A 25551-nucleotide genomic window follows, 5' to 3' on the forward strand; every position below is an offset into this window, starting at 1 on the left:
AAAACCGAAGGTGTTCTCAGCCCTCCAGGGGCTCTGAATGGCCCTGTTAAGGCGACTGGTAAGACTGAGCAGGTGACATCGATGGACAGTCCCATCCCTGAATGGGCTCCCCAGTGAGGAGGCAGGACAGGCTGTGTGTCTGGCTCACACGTCCATGACCCGTGACCTCCACTCAGCTTCACAGTGCCGATGACCAAAACTTTGCATCTCGAGAGCGAATCGCCAGCCTGCAGCAGACTGGTCAGTATACACAGAAAAGTGCTACTGAGGCAGGACACGCTTACCCAAATCAACTCTAACAGTCACCGTAACAATAATAACTAATGTTTACTGAGCACCTAGTGTGTGCCAGGCACATCAGATGGCCTCGACGTTTTACAGCTAGAACCTCTCAGCACCGCAGTAACCCTGTAAGATAGGTACTGTCGATTTTACAGATGAACTATGGCCCAGGCCCCCACCTAGGAAGAGGAGGAGCCTCTCGATCCATTCACCTGACCACCCCAAGTGCTGTCTCTATACAGACACAATACATACCTTAGTGAGAAATTTCTTAGAAAGTGGGTGGGCCCACGGGTACCTTCCGTTACATGAAGATTTCTACCTCAGGAAGCGTTCCTCCGCTGCGCCTTTACTCTGCCCAGTCCCAACATAAGGCAGCGACCGGTGCCACCAGAACCAGATAGAGGAAACCGAGGCCGAGTGACTGTCAACTCTTGGGTTACTCAGAGGCGGGGCTGTGACTGAGACCCAAGGGCGGATTCTAAACCTTGCGCTTTCTAGCGCACAGCACACACGAGTGTAGTAAAAGGGGAACGAGCGGTGTCTCCAAACAGCCAACATGTGTTTTTAATGATTGCTTTACTTTATTTTAGGCCAAGAGAGCACAAGCAGGGGCAAGGGGCAAGGGAGAAAGACAGAAGCTGAAGCAGGCTGCGTGCCCAGCAAGCGGCCCAACACGGGGCTCGATCTCGTGACTCTGGGATCATGCCCTGAGCCACGATCAAGAGCTGGATGCTCAACCGACTAAGCCACCCAGGAACCCCTATTTTTAAGGATTTTGAAGTAAGATCTGAGGCTCTAACCCTAGATCAACCGACCCCTTGCCAGAGCCCGTTTCAACCACCGAGCGGTTACCATCCCACAACACATTCTGGACAAGGGGATCTGTCCCCATCTGACCACGCCACAGCCACGTGTGCCTAAACGTTAGATTTTAGTGTCAGAATGCGATGAACGTAGCCGGCAGGACCATTAAGCACGGGCAGGGTTCTGCAGCCACCCTTCTGTCTCTGCCATCCTGTTCAAGAAGAGCTGTGCACACCATTTCGGAAAGTACTTTGTCTCCCGACCACCCTAAAACGTCTGTGCACCTATGTGCTCAGCTTATGGAGGATGTGATGAGGGGACATACAATGGAAGCACAGTGGGAACGAGTAACAAATCCCCTTCTGTCTGGCAAATGTCTAGCTGACCACGACACTTACATGCAAAGAACCAGGTATGGGTCGGATATAAACAGCACACTTTCAAGTCAAATTATTTTCTGAACGGCACCTTTTGTGTGGAGTTTTCATTACAGCTGTAACCGGACAGTTAAAAAGTAACAACAACGACAAAGCTCGAATCAAGTTCTCACTAATCAGATCAGAAGGGGAAAATTTTTCCATTTTCTGCAGATGCCAGGCCATTACATTCATGCCCCCAGTACTGCTTTTGGGCCACCAACTACCAAAACTTTGGTTCCATATGTTCATATGTCTGCATAAAGCTCCTGATAACGTACTGAGTTTTGTTCTAAATCAAAGGCTAGGGACACAGATGTGGAAGAATCTAGATTCCTCTCAAATTCTTTTCGTCACATACACAAGGGCTAAGGAGAGGTGGGCCCTGGGCTACATGTGACAGGTGACACCAGAAAGCTTCTGGAAGCACACGTACAGGAGCATCTGCACGGTGCCATGCTAGCCAAGGTGCCCACCTGAAAGGAGCAGTGACCTCTCAGGCCACATCATCCCTGGCTGTGGGCTGTCCTGGGCGTTGTGCAGATAGCAGCATCCCTGGCCCAGCGGTGACAGCCAAATTGTCTCTGTCCCCTGAGGGCGGGGAACCCCTGGGCTAGGCAAAGAGTTCATTAAGGGACGCAAAAAAAGCGTATTTGAAAACCTGATACACTTGACTTTGTTCCAGTTAAGAACGCTGATCATCAAAGGCTTTTAAGAAAGGCACTGGGGGTGGGGTGGGGTGGGGTGGGGGGGAAATGCCCGGGTGGCTCAATCAGTTGGGCGTCCGACTTCGGCTCAGGTTTCGGCTCAGGTCACGATCTCGCGGTCCGTGAGTTCGAGCCCCACACAGGGCTCTGTGCTGATGGCTTGGAGCCTGGAGCCTGCCTCAGATTCTGTGTCTCCCTCTCTCTCTGCCCCTCCCGCACTCACGGCCTCCCTCCCTCCCTCCCTCTCTCTGTCTTAAAAAGTAAACCAACATTAAAAAAAACTTTTTTAATTAAAAAAAAAAAAAAGGAAAGGGACTGCAGCTAAGCACTGTGAGGAGTCTCCCAGACATCACGCTGAGCAAAAGCGCCGTTCGACGCGACCTGTAGAGGCTTAACAGACACACCAACTCTGTCCAGCTGTGGGGACAGAGTCGGACCAGCGTTGCCTCTGGAAGAGGGCGGGCGTGGGTGCCACCTGGGAAAGGATGCCAGGGGGCTTTCCTGCAAGCCAGACACCTGCCACAGCGCAGTCTCAGGTGTGGTCACTTAGGACAAAGCCTAACGGATATTTGATACACGTGCACCTTGCATGTGTCCGTTGAATCTCAATTAAATCTAGAATCAACAGAAAATTACCCAAACTACTTGTCTTTACTACAAATGTCCCCACCCTTTTTTTCTATGCTGCTTTTTCTATCCTGATATATTTATTCTGTAATTAATGTCAGCCATTTACGAGAATAACCGATAGTCAAATGCCTACTCACGATTACAATAATTCAGCAATTCAGATACAGGTTAACTTTTACCTTCTTCTACTACTTGCCACATGCGATGTCTGAGACGACCATACATAAGTCTTAGTTTAAAAAGTTTATAATGTTCAACGTGTGGAGCGATTATTGACTTTTACTGCCTTTAACGGGTGGTCATATTCTTGATGCGGTCAACTCTTCAATCACGAGAATCTTCCCTGCCTCTGAAGTTCTCTTAGCAACTTTCCCCTAGAATTTAGGTAACTGAGCCTATACCAACTAGCAAAATCCTTCTACGGCCATCAACTGTCGCTCTAATGTTGTATTGTCATTTAGCTTTCCCCATCTGTCTTATTTCCCCCACTAGCTTGTGAACTAGGGACTGAGGAGAGAACAGAGCTGAGTGTGTGCCTTCTGTGCCCGCGGGTGCCTCGAAGGGACAGTCACCCAAGGGTTCGCTGCACTGGAAGAACCACCACAGGCCAGCAGCGCGTTCCGTACCTCACCTGAGACACACCTCGGGACCCAAAGGGCAGTGACAGGGGAGCTTCTCGTCAAGAAATACCAATCTGTGGGGCACCCGAGTGGCTCAGTCTTAGATTAACATCAGATCTTAGCTGACTGAGCCACCCAGAGTACCCCTTTAAATTAAGAAGTCAGTAGGCTTGGCTTGGAATGCCTTTTTCTTGATGCGGATCCGATGTGGTCCATTGTCCTGTCTTACGATGCTTTAAAACCTAGAGCAACCTCTCCGAGAACACAGTGCCTACCCACACACTGGAGAGAAAACCCAGAATTATGTCGAAAGTGCTGACCCTGCAAACTCAGGCACTGCCTCCTCTTGGCCCCACACAGGAGCGGACTTCCCGCCCAGCAGCTGATGATGGAATTCTTCCCGTGTGACCCCACTCACTGGTCTGGTTGCTTGAACAACAAAGGCCAAACCCTGCCTCTGTGGCGCTTCCATTTTAGCGGGGCTCCTGAGAACACCAACTGCTGCTTAAAACACTTCGACAGCTCCTGCTGAAATACAGGTCAGATTCACCGAGCAGCTGGTACTCAGGAAGAGTTTATGGGACAAATGACCATCTCCTGTGGTTATAAGGTGCAGCCAGCACGAAGAGGAGAGGAGATACTTCAAGTCGGACCTGAACCTCAGTTCTGGCGTGCCAGAATGATTAAACTCGTAATCATGTATGAACTGAAGACCGAGGACAGACCCACCAGCAAATCGGCCTTGACTTCCTCCCCTGGCAAATGGGAACAGAAGCAAGCAGACCCAACAGGGCTGTTGTGCGGGTCGCCTGGAGCTGTGCGTCATGCAGATGCCGAGGGCTGCCCCGCCCCCCCCCCCCCCCCCCACTTCCAGCCTGTCCCTCCACCTTCCCTTCCCTTCCCCCAGCACCTCACGCTCCAGCGCGCCCAGGGGCTAGGCTGCGCCCTTGGCCTTCAACCCGGCAAACTCCTGGCCTGTCTTCAGGGTCAGGTGCCACCCCACCTCTGTGAAGCCTCTCCTGACCCCTCCCTGCCTTTTCCTGCTGTTTCCCTTGCCTCTGGCCCGCCCCCGCCCCCCAACTACTATTCACCAGTGTCCTGACCAGGTTTTCCACCAGGCCAGAAGCTCCTTGAAAGCAGAAACTGCGTCGTGAGCTCCGTATGGCCCAGCAGCACTAACAGGTGCTCCTGCGTCTCGGTGGCACCTGGTAACATGTGACAACTGCCGGAAAGAGAAGGCCCAGATCCGGAGAGACCTCTCGTGGGGGGAGAGGTGGTGCCCGTGCGAGGAGACCGACTTCCTGACAGATCTTCCTAGGCTGTGGAGCGCCGTCCGCGAGTCCCCGCTCCACGGCCACATTTACTGGAAACTTCGTCTTGTCACCACTTTGCCCACGGTCAGGTGACGGTGTCAGTATTCAGACCCAGCAGCTAGCTCTACATGGTCTGTCAGGTAAGTCTACTCGCCCACGAACAGGAAGCTGATGTTCTACCGGTTCGAGAAACCACGGCTACTAATTCCCTTTAGATGAATGACGAGACCACAGAAGAGCAGCGACTTCAGAGCCGATGGTAGCGTTTCTGATGTAAACGCCGCCAAATAAAAACCGGCTTATTAATTTTAAATGGCTTCACAGCATTTAAAGAAAAAACACGAGGCTGACACAAAGATTTTAAAACTCATTAGAATCGGTCTTGAAATCCCTGATATATTTAAATTGAAAGCTGCTGTTCTGACAGCTTTCCCTTCGGATATGCTGCTGCGTGTGGGCCCCCATGGTTAAGGTTGGGTGAGCAGTTCCATTAAAACCTTCACTTTCACGGCTTATAACTGCACAATAAAAATTTGCTCCAGGCTTGACTTCTGCATACAAAAGATTTCTGCTTGAAATACACATTCCAAAGGACAAAATAAACCCGTCTGGACAGAAAACTCGGATACAAGGTCACTTCTGGTGTGTCTTCGGCTCAAACGAGTTAAAGGAAGCTAGAAATGTAGGATCAAACATGTCTTTCCTAAGCACAGAAGTTAGAAATAGAGAGAGGGAGGGGGAGAGTCGGTCTAGGGGCGAGGGGGAGAAGGGACATCTAGAACCAGGGTATCCCGCGATCGTCCGTAACGACCTGTCTCCCCACTCCCCACACCCAGCGTGTCACCAGATGCCATCAATTCTTACCTCTAAATACTTCTCGCGTCCCTCAGGCCTCCCCGCTTCTCAAGTTCTCTTTCAGCAAGCGAGCAAACCCAGGCACGGCGGCGGCGGCCCCCAGCAGGTGAGGACACAAACCCCAAGGCCTGCCGACGGCCCTCAAGCCTGGCTCCTGCCACATCTCTGGCCTCGTGCTCTACCTCCTTCTGTCTCTCCCTACGCCTCTCTGCTGTGCCCTCCACCCCAGCTCCTGTGAACAGGCCTTTCTATTTCATCTTCTTGCCTGTTACACCCAGTGCAGGAAATTTCCTTCACGACATCCCTGAAGGGCGCTCAAGCCCAGCTCCTGCCTAATGACACCAATAGCAAGGCTTGCATTTTAAAAACCCACTTATGGCTGCCGATACCTCAGCCACACCTACAAATCTGTGAGACAGGCTAGGCCATCATTGTGGAAACTGAGGCTCGGGGAGTTGGGGTGACTTGAGCAGGTGTGACATAAACAGACTTGCTAAAGCCAAGCCATCTCGTCTCACATTGGCCTGAGCCACAGGAGCTACAGACCTCGGGGAGATTCATGTGTCAGATTTCTGGGAGCTGGTCCCCACAAATCCACAGTGACTTCCCACCATTCCAGGGCTGTGGCCTCTGCAGGCTCGGGCTGTCTTCTCGGGCCCCTCTGCACATGCCCTGCTCGCCCCCAAAGCCCAGACCTTCTCTGACAGTATTTCCCTCAACCAGACAATTCTGCCTTTCGAGCCACAGCCACCTGACAGCCCCCAGGCACCCCAGAGCTCAGACAGCAGTCACTGCCTCAGTTTACTGTTTTGGTTCTTCAATGTTTCCCGCCAGTTGTGTCCCTCCTATCTCTACCATAAACTTTGAAAAGGCAAGGACCTCGTATTACTTTTCTATCTCCTTACAGCACCTACCACTGAACTTGAGACCCAGGCATTCAGTAAAACTCCATTACGATCAACAAGTATTGCAAATAGGTATTTGACTTACTTAAAAAAAAACTTAACTATTTTTTTTCCTGACAAGAGTCAACATAAAGATAAACACAGTATCTGTGCTGTTTTCAACTAACCTTTAGAATGTTTTCTTTTAAGCTGAAAAGCATAAAGTTGAAGGGAAAGCTAGCCAAATCAAAATGTGTGACCGAGCACGGCAACAAAAGAACCCGGCGGGGGGGCCTAACGTAACCAGCTCTCCAAAGGTGTAACTCAGACCTAACGTGGCTGATCATCACCGGGCACCCTGCTATAGTCATATGTGAGTCGGGGGTGGGGGACACCCGGTAACTTCCGGGGGGAAAACCCTCAGCAAGAGCGTCGGGAAGAACACACTGGTGTCAGCTGTCTCCACGCTAACGAGCGGACCGGAGGAGGAGGAATTCACTGGAGTAACACAGACAGCAAATGTGAGGCTCGGCGCAGCCCGGAGGCCCTGGCTGGAGAGACTCACCGGGGAACACGGCGGTGGGGGGGCTACATAAGCAAAGATCCAGTAAGAAGGGGAAGAAAAGGGGCCCAGTGTCTACCAGCAGAGAACCTGAGCCTAGTGGCCAGGAGGCGAGCGTCGGGTGAGGACGATACGAAAACAGAAGCTGACGGTGTTGGGGGGTGTACTTACTTCACACTGCCCCATCTTCCAGGGAAGACAGAAAGTCCTTTTTTTTTTTTTTTTTCTTAACAGAGAAAAATACAACCACCCAAAAGTATAAACCAGTTATCTGGAGAGCTGCTAGACTCAATCTGCTAAACGCAGAGGATCTAATAAGCCCTTCCTTCACTGCAAACTTCACCTCTTGGAAGCCAGAGAAAGAAAGGCTAAGGAGGACACACACGGCCAGCACGTGCCTCAAGCAGCGTGAGGAACGTGGGGTTGTACTCGGGATCGGCACTTGGCCCGGTAGAGGCAAGACTGCCCGCCAGGGACCTCTGGGCAGACTAGAAAAGGCTGCCGCTGCGAGGATGATGCGGCTCCGCAGGCACACGGCTTGGGGAGAGAAGACAGGCTGAGGTATTGGCGCCTCACCGGCCCCCGGGGGCCCTGGCCACATGCGCCTGACACATGGAGACCCGCCAAGGCAGGCAAGCGGCTCCCCTGCCCAGCGAGCCCTGCCCGAGACTCCTCTGTGGCGGGCACGGTGCTGACAGCAGTGCCACGCGGCGCCCGGGAGACAGAGGTCCCTCCCCGTGAAGCTCGTGCTCCAGAGGAAGACGCAAATACCAGAGCAAGTGCAGACGGGGACAAGTGCCGTGAGAGAGACCAACAGCATGCTCACCGCGGTGGCTCATTTCATGTGACAACTTGGCTGGGCCACGGTGCCCAGGTATTTGGTTATGCCGGATGCTTCTGTAAGGCTGTTTCTGGATGAGACTAACATGCAAATCGGCGGACTATGAGTAAAAACAGCAGAGTGCCCTTCCTAACACGGGTGGGCCTCATCCAATCAGCTGACGGCCGGAACAGAACACAGGCTGACTGACCTTCCCCAAGCAAGAGGGAATCCCACAGCCTTTGGACTTGAGCTGCAGCATCGGCTCCTTGCAGGGTCTCCCCCTGCTGGTCCCTCCTGTCAATTCTGGAGTTGCCAGCCTCCATAACTACACGAGCCAATTCCTCAAAATAAATCTCTTCCTCTACACACGTGCACACTCTACTGGTTCTGTTGTCTTCCTGGAGAGTAGATGACGGATACCAACAGCGGCCGTGCGGCGGCTGCGTCCCAAACCATTCCGATCGTCAGGAAATCACACACAGCACAGTCCTGCAGGGCAGGAATGGAGCCTGGGAGGGTAACGTCAACCCACAAGCGTGGTCACAACGTGTTCACTCCCCTGGGCACTTATCCTAGGTCAGAAACACGAGCAAGTCCCGTCTTCCAGCACGCAGAAGAGAAAGCCCCAAAATCCTGTCCCAGAGGTTAGGGAATTTACAAATATAGACCTTGGGGGGCTGGGAAGAAAAAGCAGCTTTCAAGAAAGATTTTTTTTTTTTTTTTTTTTTTTTTTTTTTTGAGGCTTGTTTTTAAACTTGGGCGGATTTCACGAAGTTCTACTGATCCAACTAGTGGGAAGAGCCAGGGCTGGTAAAGCGGGCTGGTGAGGGAAGGACAGGGCTGCAGTGACAGAGGGAAGTAGGACAGCCCCTAGGGTGGGGTGCACTGAGGCCTCAATCCGGGTTCGCCATCAGCAGGTCCGGCCAGCTTGCTCACTCCCAGCCTGCCTCCTCCCCTGGAAGATGGCACGATGCCCAGCTATGGGGTAACAATGAGGACTGGGGGAGCCTCGCCAAGCCCCGTGGCCCACCACCGGCACACAGCAGTGTGGGCTCAATGAACACCACCTTAAGAGCAAGGCCCTGTCTCTAACCTCTCAGGCTTTAACCTCTCCAGACACGAATTTAACCACAGTGACCTGGGCCTGGTATCGGGGGAGTGTGTCCTAAACCTAGCCTGGTTAATTCTGTCTCAGATTCTTACGGGAAGACAGTAGCTCCTGAGAATAACAGGAGAGAAAGTTCTCTTCCCGGTGCTTGACACACAGCAGGCAACGCCACAAATGCTGATTCTCCTTCCTTCTGGAGTCCACCAGGGATGGGTATGTAAGGTCCTGCCTGTGGCTCTGTCTGCCTTACCCGTGCAGGTGCCTCTATGAACACGCTGATGCCTGGGTGACGTGTCAAGTAGGAGACAGGGACAATCCACGTGCTTCCTTTGTTGGATGCCTGTTCCTAACCGATTAGCAACTGTGAAAGATCTCCGAAGGGGCCCAGAGTCAGGCAAGCAGATGAGAAAGGGGAGGGAGGCTGTGGTTCTAGAGGAGGGCTGCCAGTGAGAAGTGTCAGCGGGGACAGGCAAGGGCAGGACAGGATGACACTAGCACACAGGGCAGATGGGGGATGCCAAATTCGTACCCGAGAACTTCTACAGGAGGATGCGGGGCCTGGGGCTGCCACGCCTCCTCCTGAACAGACACAGCATGAAATGCTCCCAGCGACAAGACAGGAACGCCCTCCCCAATTAGAACCATGAGCAGAGAGAAAAGCACTGCATTTCTCAAGTTCCCCAAAGGCTGCTAAAACCCAAGCTGGAAAAAACAGGAAACAAGGACCACTGGATTCTGGAAGGTGCGGTCCACGTCTACCTGCACTGCTCTAACGGTATGCAAAACAAGTGAACGCAGGTAAAAACAAACTGGATTTTCAAATGATTTAGATTTGCAGCCTCTATTTATGAAAATGATGAAAATGTTTAATACGGATAATTTACAAAACAGAAACCTTACATGAGGAACGCGATAAGGACAACACTCTTGCACACGTGACACAAATTATTCGTGGTCAAGGTCAGCCAAGGTCAGCTATTGGGAACCAGCAAGGATACAGGTCAGGACGTTTCAGCAAGACAGCTAGAGGCTCTAAGAAAGACTATAACGGCACTGGAAAGTCTCCAGAGATGATGCAAACCTGGACGGATTTCCTAAGCTCCAGTGTTTTCACATTTTTTAATATCTTTAAAAAACGAATTCGTAAAGGGGCATCTGGGTTGCTCTGTTGGTTGGGCGTCCGACTTCAGCTCAGGTCATGATCTTACGGTTCATGAGTTCGAGCCCCGCGTTGGGCTCTGTTCCCCTGTCTCTGTGCTCCTCCCCTGCTCATGCTCTCTTTCTCTCTCTCAAAAATAAACAAACATTATGAATAAATAAATTAAACAAACACTGAATCGGTCAAGACAACAATAAAGAAAGGACCGCCAGCTTCCTCACAAATTTGCAGGGAGAGCCGTGGGCAGAGGTGTCGGTTCCTCTGAGAGTGAGCATCTCCCACCTCTCTGTACAGCGTGAGGCGGGCAGGGCAGGAGGGGCATTTCTTTCCACAGCTGGAAAAAACTGCCAGCAGGTGAGCCCTGTGTAGGCCCCACATGGGCCTGACCAGCAGGGGCCTCGAAATCAGCAGGCCTTACTCAGCTTTCTGTAAAATAGCCCAAGGGAGATTTTAAACAAGACTGCTCTGCCCTTAAAAACAGACCACTTCTAGGGCACCTGGGTGGCCCAGTCAGTTAACCATCCAACTTCAGCTCAGGTCATGATCTCGCGGTTTGCAAATTCAAGCCCCACGTTGGGCTTTGCACAGACTGCAAAGCCTGCTTCAGATCCTGCCTCCCCTACTCTCTGCACCCGCCCCCCCCTCAAAATTAAATTCACATAAAAAAATAAACAACTGCTTCTTTGTTCCAAAATTACGACCAGAAACTTCAGAGATCCAAGGACATGGGCGTGGGGCTAGCAGATCTGCTCCGACCCCAGCCCAGGGTGTAGGGCCCTCAGCATCCGGCCAGCTGCCCCACAGCCCCGGAGGGGAAAGCAGGTGAGACCAGCTGGGCTCGGGGTTTCCTGCCATGTGTTCAGGAGCCACTCGGCCCGGCCCCACCTCTGTCCTGCCTCCCCAGACCAGTCCCACAAGGCACACGGCACAGAAACCACCTACCTGAAGGGAAAAGGCCCCAGCCAACTCACATGAGCACCCTGCGAACGGAAATCATCCTCTCCCTCCGTGCCCCATGGCCTCTACCCAGTCTGTTACCATGGCAGCCAAGGAATAAATATGGACTCGCTGCTCCCGCCTCTGACACCTCCAAACCTGTCAAACGGCCCCCTCTGTTCCCACCATCACCTCTGACTCGCTTCCTTCCCTCTTCACTTCTGCAGCTATCCACGCGGGTGGCTTCGCCACGAAGGCGGCTAAGGACAAAAACGCCCCATCTGGCACACGTTAGCCTCCGAGGAAAATCACGTACGTGGGAACGAGGTCAGGAGGACGGTATCCAGGAAGCAGCGTCTGTCCGTCCATCCGCGGCCACACTTTCAACTTTGCGCTTTGCATGCAACTTTTCTGTAAGCGTGAAGGTTCATTCATTCTGACAACATTAGAAAACAAAACATTTAGAAAGAAACGTCGTTTAAATCCCCAGGGAGCCCAGTCCCCATCCGGTGCGCCAGCTCCCACACCGGAGAGACACGTTCATTAGCTGAGAAATGGAACAATCGAGAGGACACGCGGGTCCAAAACAAAAGCCGGGGCAGCGACTCCAAGGGCAGGAGGCGGCGGACGGGCCCGTGAAGGAAGGCTCGTTCACGGGTGTCCAGGCGGAGGCGCAGGACCGACGGCGGGGGAAGCGGACCACGCAGAGCCCCGCATCGCCGGCGAGCCACAAGCTGTGCACGACCCGGGAAGCGCCGGCTCACAGCCTCGGCCTCCAGAGGACACACTTCCAGGAACCCACGTGCGTGTGCTCCCTCACCACGCTGCTCAAGCACACGCATCCACACCGAGGTCTGCAAGCAGCTCTGTGCGCGGACAGATGTCACCCGAGCGTCTCTGGACATCGGGGTCCTCAGAGTAAACGACTGCTCACTCCACTCAGACGCTCCTCCCCGACGGCCCCGTGTGGGACCCGCTTCCAAGCGTAGAGGAGAGCTTTAGGAGAACACGGGCTACGCCTGTCTGGCAACTCACACCTCGTGCAATTCTCGTGTGCCTCCGTCAGAGACAAGGTAGAACCGTGAGCAACGGGAGAAGCAACTGTGTGTGTTTCAGCCGCAAGAGCCACGAGAGGCCAAGAACCGAATGGGACGTCTTCCTCTGCCGCTTGGCGGGCTCTGTTTCCTGCCAGGTCGTGAGGAGGACTGCTAGAATCTTCTGCCACTGCGGCCCCCGGTGAGGTAGGGGAAGCGGGCTATTCAAGGGAGAGAGCCAACTTAAGACTGCCTGACTCCGTCCCGAGGCCTTAAGGCCGACACAGGGGAAGCTTGCTGCACCGAAGTACAGTTCGTGGCAGTTAGCACACACGGGAGTCTCTCCATCTCCATCCCTGCCCCTGAGCCGCTCAAACTGGTCTACACAAAAGACAAGACCCAGGTGAGGTGGGATCGATGGAAAACAGTCATTTTATAGATAAAACCTCTATTCTATTAAACCCTCCACAGTTGCATCTCCTTGAACGAACACCGTATCTGAGCTCGGCAACACAGGAAAACGTGCGGGTCCCGAGACAGCAACCTTAGGAGAAGCCGGCACCCCGCACTGCGGTGCCGGGTCCGTTGGATGGGATCGCCAATTAAACCAACTCTTCATTCAGAGCATCTGTTCAGTTCTTCTTCACTGGCGTGGGTCAGCAACACACGTGGACGATCGTTCATCTGTGTTAAGTCCGGCAGATCGGATAGGCTCTCTTCACCTTCACACAATTACACTGCGTCAGAGCTGGTCGCAAGCCAAACCCTCCCTTTCCAGTGATTTCTATCACAAAACCGGTCCCATATTTCCATGCAGAAATCTCAACTTGGAGCCGAACTCTGGAAAGCCCCGGTCTGCTGGGTGTATTCTTAGAGGTTTAAAACCTCTGCAACAGTTTTGGGGCGCCTGGGTGGCTCACTCGGGTAAGTGTCTGACTTGGGCTCAGATCACCATCTCGTGATTTTGTGGCTGGGCACTGACAGTGCGGGGCCCGCTTGGGATTCTCTCTCTCCCTCTCTCTCTGCCCCTTCCCAACTTGTGCACATGCTCTCTCTCTCTCTCTCAAGATAAATAAGCTTTAAAATAAAAAAAAAAATCATAAAAATAAGTTTCAAAATAAATAAAAACCCTGCAATGGCTTAAAATCCCAAGTTCTGCCTTCTACCACTAATCTTCTCTTCTTCACTGGTCCCCGTTTCACAAACTGACAGAAATTTCACCAGTGCTCAGGGGTGTCAATCCACACAAGCCCCTTCCGGTGTCTGGCTGAGCCACGGGTCCTACCTTAGCTCCCTGAGGCTGGGTAGACATTTCTCAAACCACCGAGCTGCAGTGTTAAGGCCTCACCAGCAGGCCTCCCACCTTCACACAAGGTCTGCTCTCACAACTCCTGGAGTCTGAGGCTTCTGGTTACACACTACCACCTGCTGAACACCTAAAGAAAACCCTGTGTGCTGAACATCTCATCTCAAGAATACGATGTAAGTATAATGTAAAAAAACCTAGAAAACCCAAACCCCGACTCTGCAGAGGAGAACCAGCAGAGGCTCAGAAAGACTTCTGAACAAACCCTGTTAAAGCAAGTTAAAGACAGAAAGTAATCTGAACAACTGGTCGCTGTGAAAAACCCTTGGCCGAGAAGATACGCTGCGAGAAAAGAGCATGGGAAAGTTATTTTTCTGACTTTTAGTCAACAACAACCAAGGAGACAGAGAGACAAACATTAAAATAAAAATTGCAATAGAGAAATCTACCTAAAAGAATTTATAATTACCAGAAGTTAGTACCAGTGCTGCTTTTCTTTCAGAATTAACATCCTAGAGCCTGAAGCAAGACATGCTACTGAAGCGACTGTCAACACTTTTCTGGGCCCTTCCCCCCAGGGACTGGGGGTCATCAGCAGAGACACACAGGACCATGTCATGCCTGCACTCACGCTGCTGGTGCACCCGGAGACAGCGGCCAAGAACTGTGGCCTGCAGACCTTCAAGCCAGCAGTCAGCTCAGAAGAAAAATAACGAGTTTCAGTGTCAATGCCCAGCCGCAGGAAAATAACTTTAAGTGGGAAGCCATAACTAAAACCTGCAAATCAGGTTCTGGAAAATCTGGACACCCTCAATCGGTACACGAGCGTTTGTGATATAGAACATATCGAAACATGTATGTTCTATATCTATATGTTCTATAGAACATATAGAAACATACGTTTCTCTGGGAAGAGGGTTCTCCCATGACCCAGAAAAGGTTAAGAGCCACAGTGCCCAACAAAACAAAACCAAGGACACGTCACTGTAACGAAAATGTTAACAACGGTGGGGCACCTGGGTGGCTCAGTCGGTTAAGCGACCGACTTCGGGCTCAGGTCATGATCTCGCGGTCCGTGAGTTCGAGCCCCGCGTCGGGCTCTGTGCTGACAGCACAGAGCCTGGGGGCCTGTTTCGGATTCTGTGTCTCCTCCTCTCTCTGCCCCTCCCCTGCTCAGGCTGTGTCTCTCTCTCAAAAACAAACATTAAAAAAAAAAATGTTAACAATGAACTGATGTAACACACTCCTCGCTCCCTCTCCCCGAGTGCCAACGCACTGATGAAGTGATCTCCTAAAACGGAGCAAAAGCCCCACACCTGACCCTGGAACAGCAGGAGGAAGACACACGGTTTGCCGCTGGGGTGAGAAGACCCGACCTAACAAAATCACGGCAGTCCGACATGAGCGTGTGTGTTTCCTGTGGATCCCGAAGACTGCCGTGAGCAGCGAGAACCTTCTACAGCCAGGAAAGCGGCTGGACTCGCGGCGTCACTTTTCGAAAGACAGCTACGCAAACACCCTCCGCCCCGCAGCTGGACCCTCCCGGCGGTCACAGCGGCTCGCCCCCCTTTCACGCCGCCTGTGCTGTTCCAACCAGCACTGAAGGAAAACCACTCGCTGGGAACTGTCCCACCAAATCGCATCGGGATGCAGTTCCACTTTGTGGTGCCTCCCTTCTACTGTCTGGTTTACTAACGTGAAGTGAGTGTCCCGCGACTGACCGCGGGGCCGGGAGGACAGTGTTCGCCACACGCGAAGCCGTCCTCCTCCCGCTGGAACAGGCACACGCGGCAGCCCGGAGGGTCCCAGGACAAACTGGGCCGCTCTCCTGCGGCGCCAGCCTGACTCGACGGTATGTCACTTAACACGGGTTTTAAACTGGAGCCAACACACAGACGTCTGGGTCGACTGTTAGTGTCTCACAACGAGAAAGCACAGTCATCGACAATGACGACAAAAGCATGCGACTCCGAAGCTCAATTTTGAGCGTGCAATGGGTCACTGTGAGTGCAGTCCCTGGTCTTGAGGGAATACTCATATCCGTGGCCGCGAGGGCTGCTTCGGACAGAAGGTTAAGAAGAACTAACACAAGGAACGGCAGGCAGGTGTGGGGGAGAAGCAATTTAGAACAATAAAAAACGGAAACAACTGAGCGACGCGGCCTGAAGGAACGAGATGCAAAATCGACACAAATGGAGGGAGAATTTCTGCAGCCAACGCTGCTGGGTCAAGGGCCGCACACAGATCAGCGCGTGTGGTTGGTTCCGCAACCCTGCAGTCGGGCGCGGCACTATCCCATTTTACAGATGAGGAAACAGGAGCAGAGACACACACCCCAAAGAGCACCGCCCCGGAGCACACCTCCCCGATTAGCACGCTGCACCGGATGCGGGGGCTTCAACCGAGATGTCCTTGGTGCTCCCCCCAGACGAGACTGTGCTCCTAAGGCCACAGGCACCGAGGCCCGGCGCCGCACGCGTGCTCTGGCAGAAGCCCGACCTCGGCTGGCTGACACCAGTTACCCTGAGAAACGGGGCTCATGCTTCTATCCTACAGATGCAGAAACAAAGAGGGTCACCTATGGCTGACCCCCAAACGATGCAGGCGATGGGGTGCTGACCCTCACCCAGGCGAAAATCGACACAGAACTTTTGACTCCCCCCGAAACTGAACCGCTAACAGCCTACGGTTGACAGGAAGTCCCACTGATAAGAACAGGTGATTAACATATATTTTGCAGGTTACACATTATTTGTACATATATAAATATACGTGTATGTATACACACATACATACGCACACACACACACACACACACACACACACAGCGTTGTCACAATAAAGCTGGAGCAAAGGAAACGTTATGAACAGAATCCTGAGAGAAAATACAGACACAACACCGTGCTGTATTTATCAAAAAGAACTGTGTATGAGTGGACCCAGGCCGTTCAAACTGTGCTGTTCAAAGGCTCGCTGTATGTCCAAAGTATATTTAAATAGCAAGTGAGATACGGAATCTGGGTTTCAGCTCAAGTTCATCTCACTAAAAAGCTGGAGCTGTTTCTGTTCAGGCAGGCCCCAGGCATCCAGTCATTAGTCAGGAATGATGGTGAACTCTGGTATCATGTAGGTACTTGAGATGCTTTGTTCTATATATAAACACAAAGCAAGATTTCTCGACCGTAGCACTACTGACATTTGGGGTCAGAAAAGTCCTTGTTTGAGGGCTGCCCTCGTACAACATAGGAAGTTGAGCGGCATCCCCACTGGCCACGTATCAGGTACTGCGGCCCAGGGGCTAATTCTTAAGCTACAGACAAAGGGGAAACTTGGGGCCAGAGTCACTCCCTCGTCTCAGCTCCAGAGGGAACCACGACACCGACTCTGACCTGTCGGACGGCCGTTCGACGGGAAACGAAAGATAACGCCAGCCGAAATGCCAAAACTAAGAAAGGAGTAACCAGGTGTAATTCAAATGTTCACAACCTTACACACCTTTTTATAGAACGCTTTCACTTAGACCTAATTAAAATTAATATAATATATGGCACACTTTGAAAGACACCAAAAACTCAGCTTTATGAATTAGTAAATTAACTGCCACTATGATTTAGTAAAATACATGTGAACATATACATGGAGAACCCACAAAGAGCCTTTCCTTTGCTTGGAAAATTGACACACGGAGCAGCTTTTCGTATTAGATACATTTTAAAGCTTCTCAAGTTCCACTGTAACCTTTCCTTTTCAGAAAAGTTTGGTGACTTTCCTGATTCAGGAACAAGCACTGCTTATATCCACACCGGCCACTGATGAAGTCAGATCCACTCAAACCGTACTTCGGTGATATTCTGAACAAAGGGAGACAGTGGACTAGAATCGCCAAGGCCTTTTTAACTTAAAACGCGCAATGTTTAAGCATCCGTAATAAAATGTGAAGTAAACACTTCTGCTATCGATTTCCCTTTCCTTCTCACTCTTCAACGTACATTTGAGCGGTAACCAGCCACTCACCTGGATGACCTTATAGAAGTAGGCGTACTGCCGGGCTGTGTTCTTATACTGGCTGAAGACATCATGGATGGCTTGTGTGGACTGAAGGTCCCGAACTTCATCCTCTTCAAAGTAGAGAGGAGTGTCATATTCGCTGGGGAGGGTCTGAATGTAGGGCTGCCAGAAAGAGTTAGGGTCGGCTCGCTCACACAGCAGATGAAAGGCCAGTGTGATATTTCCCATAGCTTGAAGAATCCGGTCTTGAGAATATAAGGGCCCTGAATTAACCCAGACGTTAACAGCGTTAAGTTCCACAAAGTGCCTTAAAAGGTATTCATTCAAAATATATATTCAAGGTACAGAAATAACCGGAAAGCCTTGTAATATTTAAGTTAACATGCACCTTTCTTCCGAAGATTAAAAGCATGGAAAACAGTATGAATTTGGTGGACTATTTCGCTAGTTTGAGAAAACATCCAAATACGGTGCTTAGAACTACAAAATAAAATCTCGTATTTTTATCGTTTGTACTTTGCCTTGAACGAGTCAGAAATTATTCTCACCCAACACTGAATTTTTAGCAGATTCAACGGTCATTAGTAATTTTCGTGGAACCCACAAAAATAATTCTTCTGCCTAGGAGGAAAAAAAATAAGAAAATCATAGAATCATCAAAACATGTAACAATCGTCAGCCCAAACTTCATCTATGGTCAGAAACCCAATTACACAGGAAATACTATTGAAGGCTGCATATTAGCACTTCATCTTTAATCATCAAATATATTTTTAAATGTAAGCATTTATGGTGCAAACAAACAGAAGCAGGGTTTAAAATCCTACTTCCAACAGAAACACTGACTATACATACTGAGAAAACAAATAAAAAATGGGACTTTCAACTTTACAGCAAACATAGCGATTTGGGGTGGCGCACAAAACTCTTAATTCTTTGCTGTACTTTTAAGTTCTAAAAACAAAACAAAATTTCTCTCTCCAACAAAAACTTGACTCTGTCAATATGAATTGTTCTTGCCATTGAATTTCTGAGGCCAGAGTAACATTCCTTTCTCTGCATGCTTGTCTTTAAGAAGCACAATGAGGGGCGCCTGGGTGGCTCAGTCAATGTAGCATCTGACTTCAGTTCAGGTCATGATCTCACAGTTCGTTGGGTCAAGCCCTGCGTCGGGCTCTGTGCTGACAGCTCAGAGTCTGGAGCCTGCTTCGGATTCTGTGTCTCCCTCTTTCTCTGCCCCTACCCTGCTCACGCTCCATCTCTCTCTCTCAAAAATGAATAAATGTTAAAATAATGATAATAATAATAAAAATAAAGCACAATGATAACCAGCAAACACACAAGTCCCTAAGACATGTTTTGGTTTACTGAATTTCTTCTCCAAAGTGTTACCTCATCCTTTGCCAACACGTGAGGTCTCTTTTTGGTACGTTCTGCATACGTATCTATGTTGCTTAAAACGTGCACATAGCAGTGCCCTGACTGTGGTAATGACATGGGTGTATGCTTATGCCCAACCCATCAAAATGTAAGCATTAGATACGTGCAGTTTTTTTAATCAATTAGACCTCAATAAAACTTAAAAAAATGCACACAGTGAAAACAGACCACAGCTGAGATACTCGGGGTGGCATCTATACAAATGATGCTTCTCCTCTGATACAAGAGAAGACCGTGTGACACCCTGGTTACGAGGGGCCTCCTCCCAATGTCAACCATTTAACTATGTTTCCGTGTGTCTCCTTCCTTACTATAGATTATAAGCATCATGAAGGAAGAGACCTTGGGATTTTTTTTTTCCCTTTGGAAGGCTGGTATGATAACGAGCAAGGGAGGATTCACACACTACACATTTAATAGTGTCAAATAAACCAATCTACGTTGTATCACTGTATCAATGAAAGGCTAAGTACAACTTGACCAAAAATGTTGCCTGAGGTTTGAGGGGCCCGAATAAGTAACAGTCACTTCCTCCATGCACGTTCTGAACCCACTGAGAGAGACACAAGACTACAACAGATGGTCACCCAAAATATCACCTACTGAATCCCAGAATTAGACAGACTCCCCCACCTAGTTCCAGGCAGAACTGGAGCCCCACGGGCCTCCCCACGTGCCGCCTGCCCCTGTAAAGCTTATAGAGTGGAGAGAGCACAGCGGAAGGGATGCGCGTGGGCAAGCAGGTCCCACCGAGAAAGAGGCCACGGCCAGCTCCTTCGCCCCAAGTCATCAGATTAAGCTATGCCTCCTGAGAGAGGCGAGTGAGGGGCAGAGAGAGGCTGGGAATGTTGGGGTGCAGCTGCCGCCTTCATCTGGAAAGAACGACCCAGAGCAGAGGAAAAGCATTTGTCCCTTTGAGCAGATTGTACTGCCCTTCCTCCTTCCCGTTCAGCTCTGGCCGTGAGGCTTCAGCAGGTGGCACCACCAAGCACTCAGTCACCTTCGCCAGAAAACCAGTAAGCACCCGACACTGCCCGCCCTCTGCCCCACAGCCACTCTATCGGAGGCCCTGTGGGCTCCCCCTCCTAACCAACCGGAGCCCACATCCTTCCGTTCAAGTCTCGAATCCTTTGAGGCTTGTTCTGTGACCTCCTAACAGAGGCTCTGAAACATGAACTGACTTGCCCCAGGTCACTGGTTAGCAGCGCGGCTCCCAGGGAGGACGGACAGGAAGGGGCTGCCTCGAACACGGGCAAGGCTCTTCCAGGCCCCCGGTCAGCCTGGAGACCCCGCAGCAGGTCACAGAGTGCTGGCTGCAGGCTGCCTGTTCGCCTAAGAGGTCAGGGCAAGCCCAGACACCTGACTGCACGTCCCGTCCCCGCACGGCAGCACAATCCAAGCACACGGAGGGCCCCCCGGACGAAGGGATCAAAACTCACCTTGATGTCTCTTGTTGCTCTCAAACCAAAGCCCTCTTCTTTGAAGTTGACCATTTCAAAACCCTCGACAGAGGCTCCATTTTCAGAGGCCCACTTCATTAGGTCGGGAAAGTAATCTTCTCTTTTTCCATCAAAAGTAACAGACAGACCTGTATCAATTCCATGTGTTAGAAAACAAGAGCTACGTTTAGGATCTATGGTTTTTCCTTCTGCTCTCGGAAACTAAAAAAACACACACTGGAAATAGTGATAACGCTCCAATCTTGAAATCAAAACTCATCACCAGAGACAGGTGGTCACCACACCTACAGAGGTGACCATTTTGTAATGTACGGAATATCCAACCCCTATGTCATACGCCTGACACTAATACAATATCATGTCAGTTATGCTTTAGGGAAAAACTTTAAAAAGAAAAGCTTAATAAATAGACAAATTGGCTTAAAATTTTTTAAGTACAGTAAATTGGAAAAGGCGGAATTCATACGATGTTCTCTGATTACAGCACAATCAAATTGGAAATCAACAAAAGGAAAAGATCTCGAAAATCCCCAAATAGTTGGAAGTTAAATGGGACACTTGTAAATAACACACGGGCAAAAGGAGAAATCGCAAGGAAAGAAAAACAGAACAAACCTAATCGCCGAACAGTCCCAGTACATAACCTAACCAGTGACGAAGAGGCGCGCTACGCCCCTAGGCCGCTGGCGGTTACAGGGATGCGCTTGCTGTCACAGGACTGCTGACTGAGGAGATGCAGGGGGCGCGGCACTGGCAGGGGGCGCGGCACTGGCAGGGGGCGCGGCACTGGCAGGGGGCGCAGGGGCTTCACCACCTCAGTCTAAGAGCAGCCCCCCCAACCCGAGTGCAGCGTGCCAGGTCTCATCCGCAGCTTTGCTTTAGCAAAATCCCCAGGGAGACAGAAATCGGCAGCTGGCACGGGCACAGGAGGCGCGTGCAGGGCTGGGCGCTACAGGCCTGGTCCTCAGAACGCAGGACCAGACGGTCTTGCACAATTCTGTCCAATGACGTGCATGAGGTGGACCGTACGTATCACCGCAAATAAAACAAATGTAACACCGTGTTTCTAAAAATTCAAGTGGCCTGATACCATTTATGCAAATTTTGAAGATACCACTCACGACCATGTATTTTTATGGGGTTATGCGTGAAGTGGAAAAATATTCTCAGCAAAGACCAACTCCAGAGGGCAAGAAGGGAAGGCGACAGAAGCATGGGGCTTCGGCTCTGACTGCAGTGTGTATTTCTCAAAAACAATGAAAACAAAACACAGGATGGAGGGAGGGACAGGGTCAGACCAGCAGGTGGGAAGGAGGGGGAGCCCAGCTTGGGGGACTGATCCAGTCTGGGTGGGAGATTCTGCGGCGTTGTTGTGTTATTTTTTGGCCTTTTCGGCATGTTTGAAATATTCAAAGACCTGAAGAGCCATGCTTTTTTCCAAAGCCGGGAAGAACCACTATTTGATGAATAAAGGGAGAAGAACGGGAGCTTCGAAAACGTCAGGAGCAAGGCGTGGAGTCCAGCCCAGGTGCCTGGAGTCACGTCACCGGGACACGGTCAATGGTCCCTGGGTCTGTGAAGCAGGACGGCCAGGGGCCGTGCTGCACCACAGTGGACACGCAGGAGACTCGACTGTGTGCGGACGCTCTTAGACAGAAGTCCCTCTTCGCTGAGAACTCAGAATGCTCTCACCTTCGTGTCAGTCGTAGTTAGCAGATTCTGCTGACAACAGACACTCAGGACGTACAAAACTTGTTCAGCTATCCACTGGGTGAACTGGGATCAGCACAGTCTACCACTTGGTGCAAATAAACACATTATAAAGGAACCTGTCACCATCTGGGGCCCGAGACCATCTAACCTAAAGCCCGGAGGTTCACAGAATTACACAGGACAGCAATAAAACTACCACTACGGAGAGCAAATAAAAAAACAAACCCTCTTGTGAATCACTTTCAGGGCAATGTACAAAAACGGGGTCTAAGAAGGTTCTTCTCACCCTTTAAAATGCAGGCTCCTTGTGTTTTTCCCTGCTACCTCCCATGTGGCCCTGCATACCAATCTTTTATTTTTTGTGCTTTATAGAACTAAGACAATAGGCATATTGAATAGGCTTTGTCAAACTGACACTTGGCCCTGCCGCCGGCCTGGCTGAGAATCATTAAGACACCTGCTGAACACACCCTGTAAAAACACTGCTTTGGATATATAACTTCGCCTCTTATTTAACCAAGATTTGTTTGAGTTCATTGTTTTGACTTCGATTAGTGCGTATTTGTGTGTTGATCACTCATGGCATTGTGTACCGACCTCAAACCCTAAAGGAAACACACTACAGAAAAACAAACGGCTCTCAACAGAGATTTCATAAAATACAGACAAACAAAAGTCGTGTCATCTTAGCCCCTGCATATGAACACTTTTCCCCTACAGCCGAACATTCTCACTCCTTCCAAAGCCGGCAGCCACGCCTCAGAAATGGGACAGGTCCTGGGACAGCTGCCCAGCGCATCTCTCCCTAACTCCGGGCCCCTTCGCAGTGACCTTCCGCAGGCAGGAATGACGCCGGGTCCTTCACTGCCCTCATAAGCTTTCTGACCTGTGCCAAGTCCCTCCGTGATTTTATTCAAATACAATTACCGTTCTAGAAAATGTACCTTTTTGTTTTTTCCGTATTTTCTCGACGAGAGACCGGATCTGCACGTACTCCTCCCATTCCTTCCCCGGGCCGGGTGCGGGGCTACTGCACCCTGGAACACAAATGTCACGGCACTCAAACACAGTTTGCTTTCAACTTACCGGTCAGGCTTCAGCACAAAGAAGATTTGGGTTTTGCTGCCACTGCTGCTTTACTTTTAATTTTTTTTTTAAGTTTATTCATTTATTTTGAGAGACAACTGAGAGAGAGGCAGAGAGGGAGAGCAGGGGAGGGGCAAAGGCGGGGAGGGAGAGAGAGAATCCCAAGCAGGCTCCATGCTGCCAGTGCAGAACCCAACGTGGGGCTCAAACCCATTAACTGTGAGATCGTGACCTGAGCTGAAACCAAGAGCTGGACACTTAACTGACACCCACGTGTCCCTACCATTTTTTTAAAGTAGGTGTCATGCCCACCGTGGGGCTCGAACTCACGTCCTCGAGGTCAAAAGTCGCACACTCCCCCCAACTGAGCCAGTCAGGCACCCCCCTGCTGGTTCACTTTTAAAGGACAAAGGTACCACAGCCACGATGATAAACGTGACAGGTATAAATCAGGCTTACTTTTCAAAGCATATAAACCCTCTGAAACCATCCACATGCTTATTAACCTGGGGCCCCGAACCTAAGTGTGAGCACTGAACTTGCACTGATGGATGGTCCTCAGAATACACCTGTATGTGGGGAAATCTAAAAAGCTAGGCTATGATGCAAAGCATTTCCCTTTCCCTAAAAACTCTTCTAGGGGATTAAAAAAAAAAAAAAAGGCAACCTTAAAAGTCAACGTTTCTTTCTAGTTAAGCCCTAGAACAGTGGCTGTCTGAAGGAACCAGTTAAATCGGACATAAGGACAATTACTCAACAAACATTTCACACCCGTGTGTAAGGCTCTATATTAAGCACGCTCTGGAGGAGTCACAAAAGACACAGCACAGTCGCTGCTGAAAAGGAAGCTGAGACTCTGCTGGAGGGGCCAGAAGCGAAAGGCAGCACTCAGACCGGTACCGGGCGTTTCTGGAGGCTGTGCTCTGGGCACCCGGCCTGTCAGCGAGCTCTTTCCTCTTCAAACAACTGTAGGAGTTTAAAGGGAGCGCACTCTTCCCACGGCCACCCTCGTCTTCTGAGGAAAGAGTGTCTGTGGTAAATAACACCACCCAGCCCTAACCACGTGGACTCCTAACTCTTACGGCTAACCAGTCACTCTTCCATCGGCAAACACCGACGGAGGCCCCGGAATACAAGACAGGGCCTGTCCACAAGCTGCCCGCCGTCCGGTGGGGGACAGAGGAGGCAACGGGTCAGCACATCAGGGCTCTGCGGGGGCCCACGCTGTCCACAGGAGCACCCAGGGTGGGACCTGACCCGACTCGCTTGCTACCTGCTGCTGGCAAAGGAGAGACAGTTAAGCGTGCGTTTGGGGTTTGGCCTGTCACATAATCTGAACATACAAGGAAAAGGAGGCAAACGTAGGTAGTTAATACAGGGACCCCAGCCGAGTTTGAAACCTACATAGCACCAATTTAAACTCACAGTGAAAAAAGGAATTTACCAATTTATACTAACTTACTGAAGCAAGTACAGGCACTTAATAGATACTTAATGTCCTTGAACCAAGAAATCGGAAAACTGTGACCAAATCCCTAAAACTAAAGGGGAGCCATTCTGACGAGGGAGCAGAGTTCCAACGGTTTGCTCCCCGGGAGGCCCGCTGCACTCGCCTCGCACTGCTGTGGACCCCGAGGCTCACAGGGCTTACGCGGCCTGTCCACGGTGGTCGAGCTGGTCCCTGCCCACCGGGACCCAGGGGAGCCCCTGTTGTGGGCGGCTGCGCTCGAGAAGCTTCAGGTACACGGTTTCACCAGGGCCTCATTCCTCCCTACCCGCTGTCAATATCCCAGGTTTATGACAGCAGGGGAGAGTGGGGGTCAGAGCAGTTCCAAAAGTTGCCCAGCTCACGTGGCTAATAAGCCAGGATTTGAACCCCAGCCTGTCCCACTTCCCGCCTCGCCAGCCCAGAGACTGACCCGTGTGGCCTGAGCATGCAGAGCGGAGAAGCCTCGCAGCCCCGCGTGAGGGCAGGGAGGCCTGGGGGGAACTTACTCTGTAACAGCTCACTGGTCAGGTTCAAGGTTTCCTTCGGCGACACACTTGCTGTGGCACCAGTGCCTGATTTCTGCGTTTTCACTCGACTCTTCTTACCCATTTTCTGACTACAGAGAAGAGAGAGAAAAGGCAAAATGCATTACGTTTCCAAAGAATCAAATCAAATAATGAAACACGGCACAGCAGCGGCTTAGCCTCGAGATGCTAACATTTTACTTCATGTGCATCATATCCTCAAGTTTCCTTCCAGAAAAAGAGATGTGTGACAAGTATGAGTATTTGGAGGCTCTCAAACAAACAAACAAACGAAAAAATCACTTTACTTTCTGGAAGAAAAGTTCCTTCCTTTTCACCTACAAAAACCATAGTAGAAGCAAATGTTACTCCGGAACTTTTTCAAGTGA

General features: G+C 50.8%; 1 protein-coding gene across 2 annotated transcripts in view; it reads right to left on the reverse strand.

The window, feature by feature from the left end:
• Positions 1-25551, reverse strand: part of SETD3 (SET domain containing 3, actin histidine methyltransferase) — an 80516-nt gene that overhangs the window by 40008 nt on the left and 14957 nt on the right. For both annotated transcript variants that reach the window (XR_003422732.2, XM_027066589.2), the window contains exons 2-6: positions 25145-25254; positions 23008-23100; positions 20330-20478; positions 17999-18071; positions 17457-17713 (exon numbers count right to left, since the gene is read on the reverse strand). Coding sequence is in view for 1 of the 2 variants with exons in the window: in XM_027066589.2 (XP_026922390.1) it covers positions 17457-17713; positions 17999-18071; positions 20330-20478; positions 23008-23100; positions 25145-25247 (675 nt within the window). In the remaining variant the exon portion in view is untranslated. The remainder of the gene's footprint in view (positions 1-17456; positions 17714-17998; positions 18072-20329; positions 20479-23007; positions 23101-25144; positions 25255-25551) is intronic.

Source organism: Acinonyx jubatus, chromosome B3 (assembly GCF_027475565.1).
Source record: "Acinonyx jubatus isolate Ajub_Pintada_27869175 chromosome B3, VMU_Ajub_asm_v1.0, whole genome shotgun sequence".
Lineage (NCBI taxonomy): Eukaryota > Metazoa > Chordata > Mammalia > Carnivora > Felidae > Acinonyx > Acinonyx jubatus.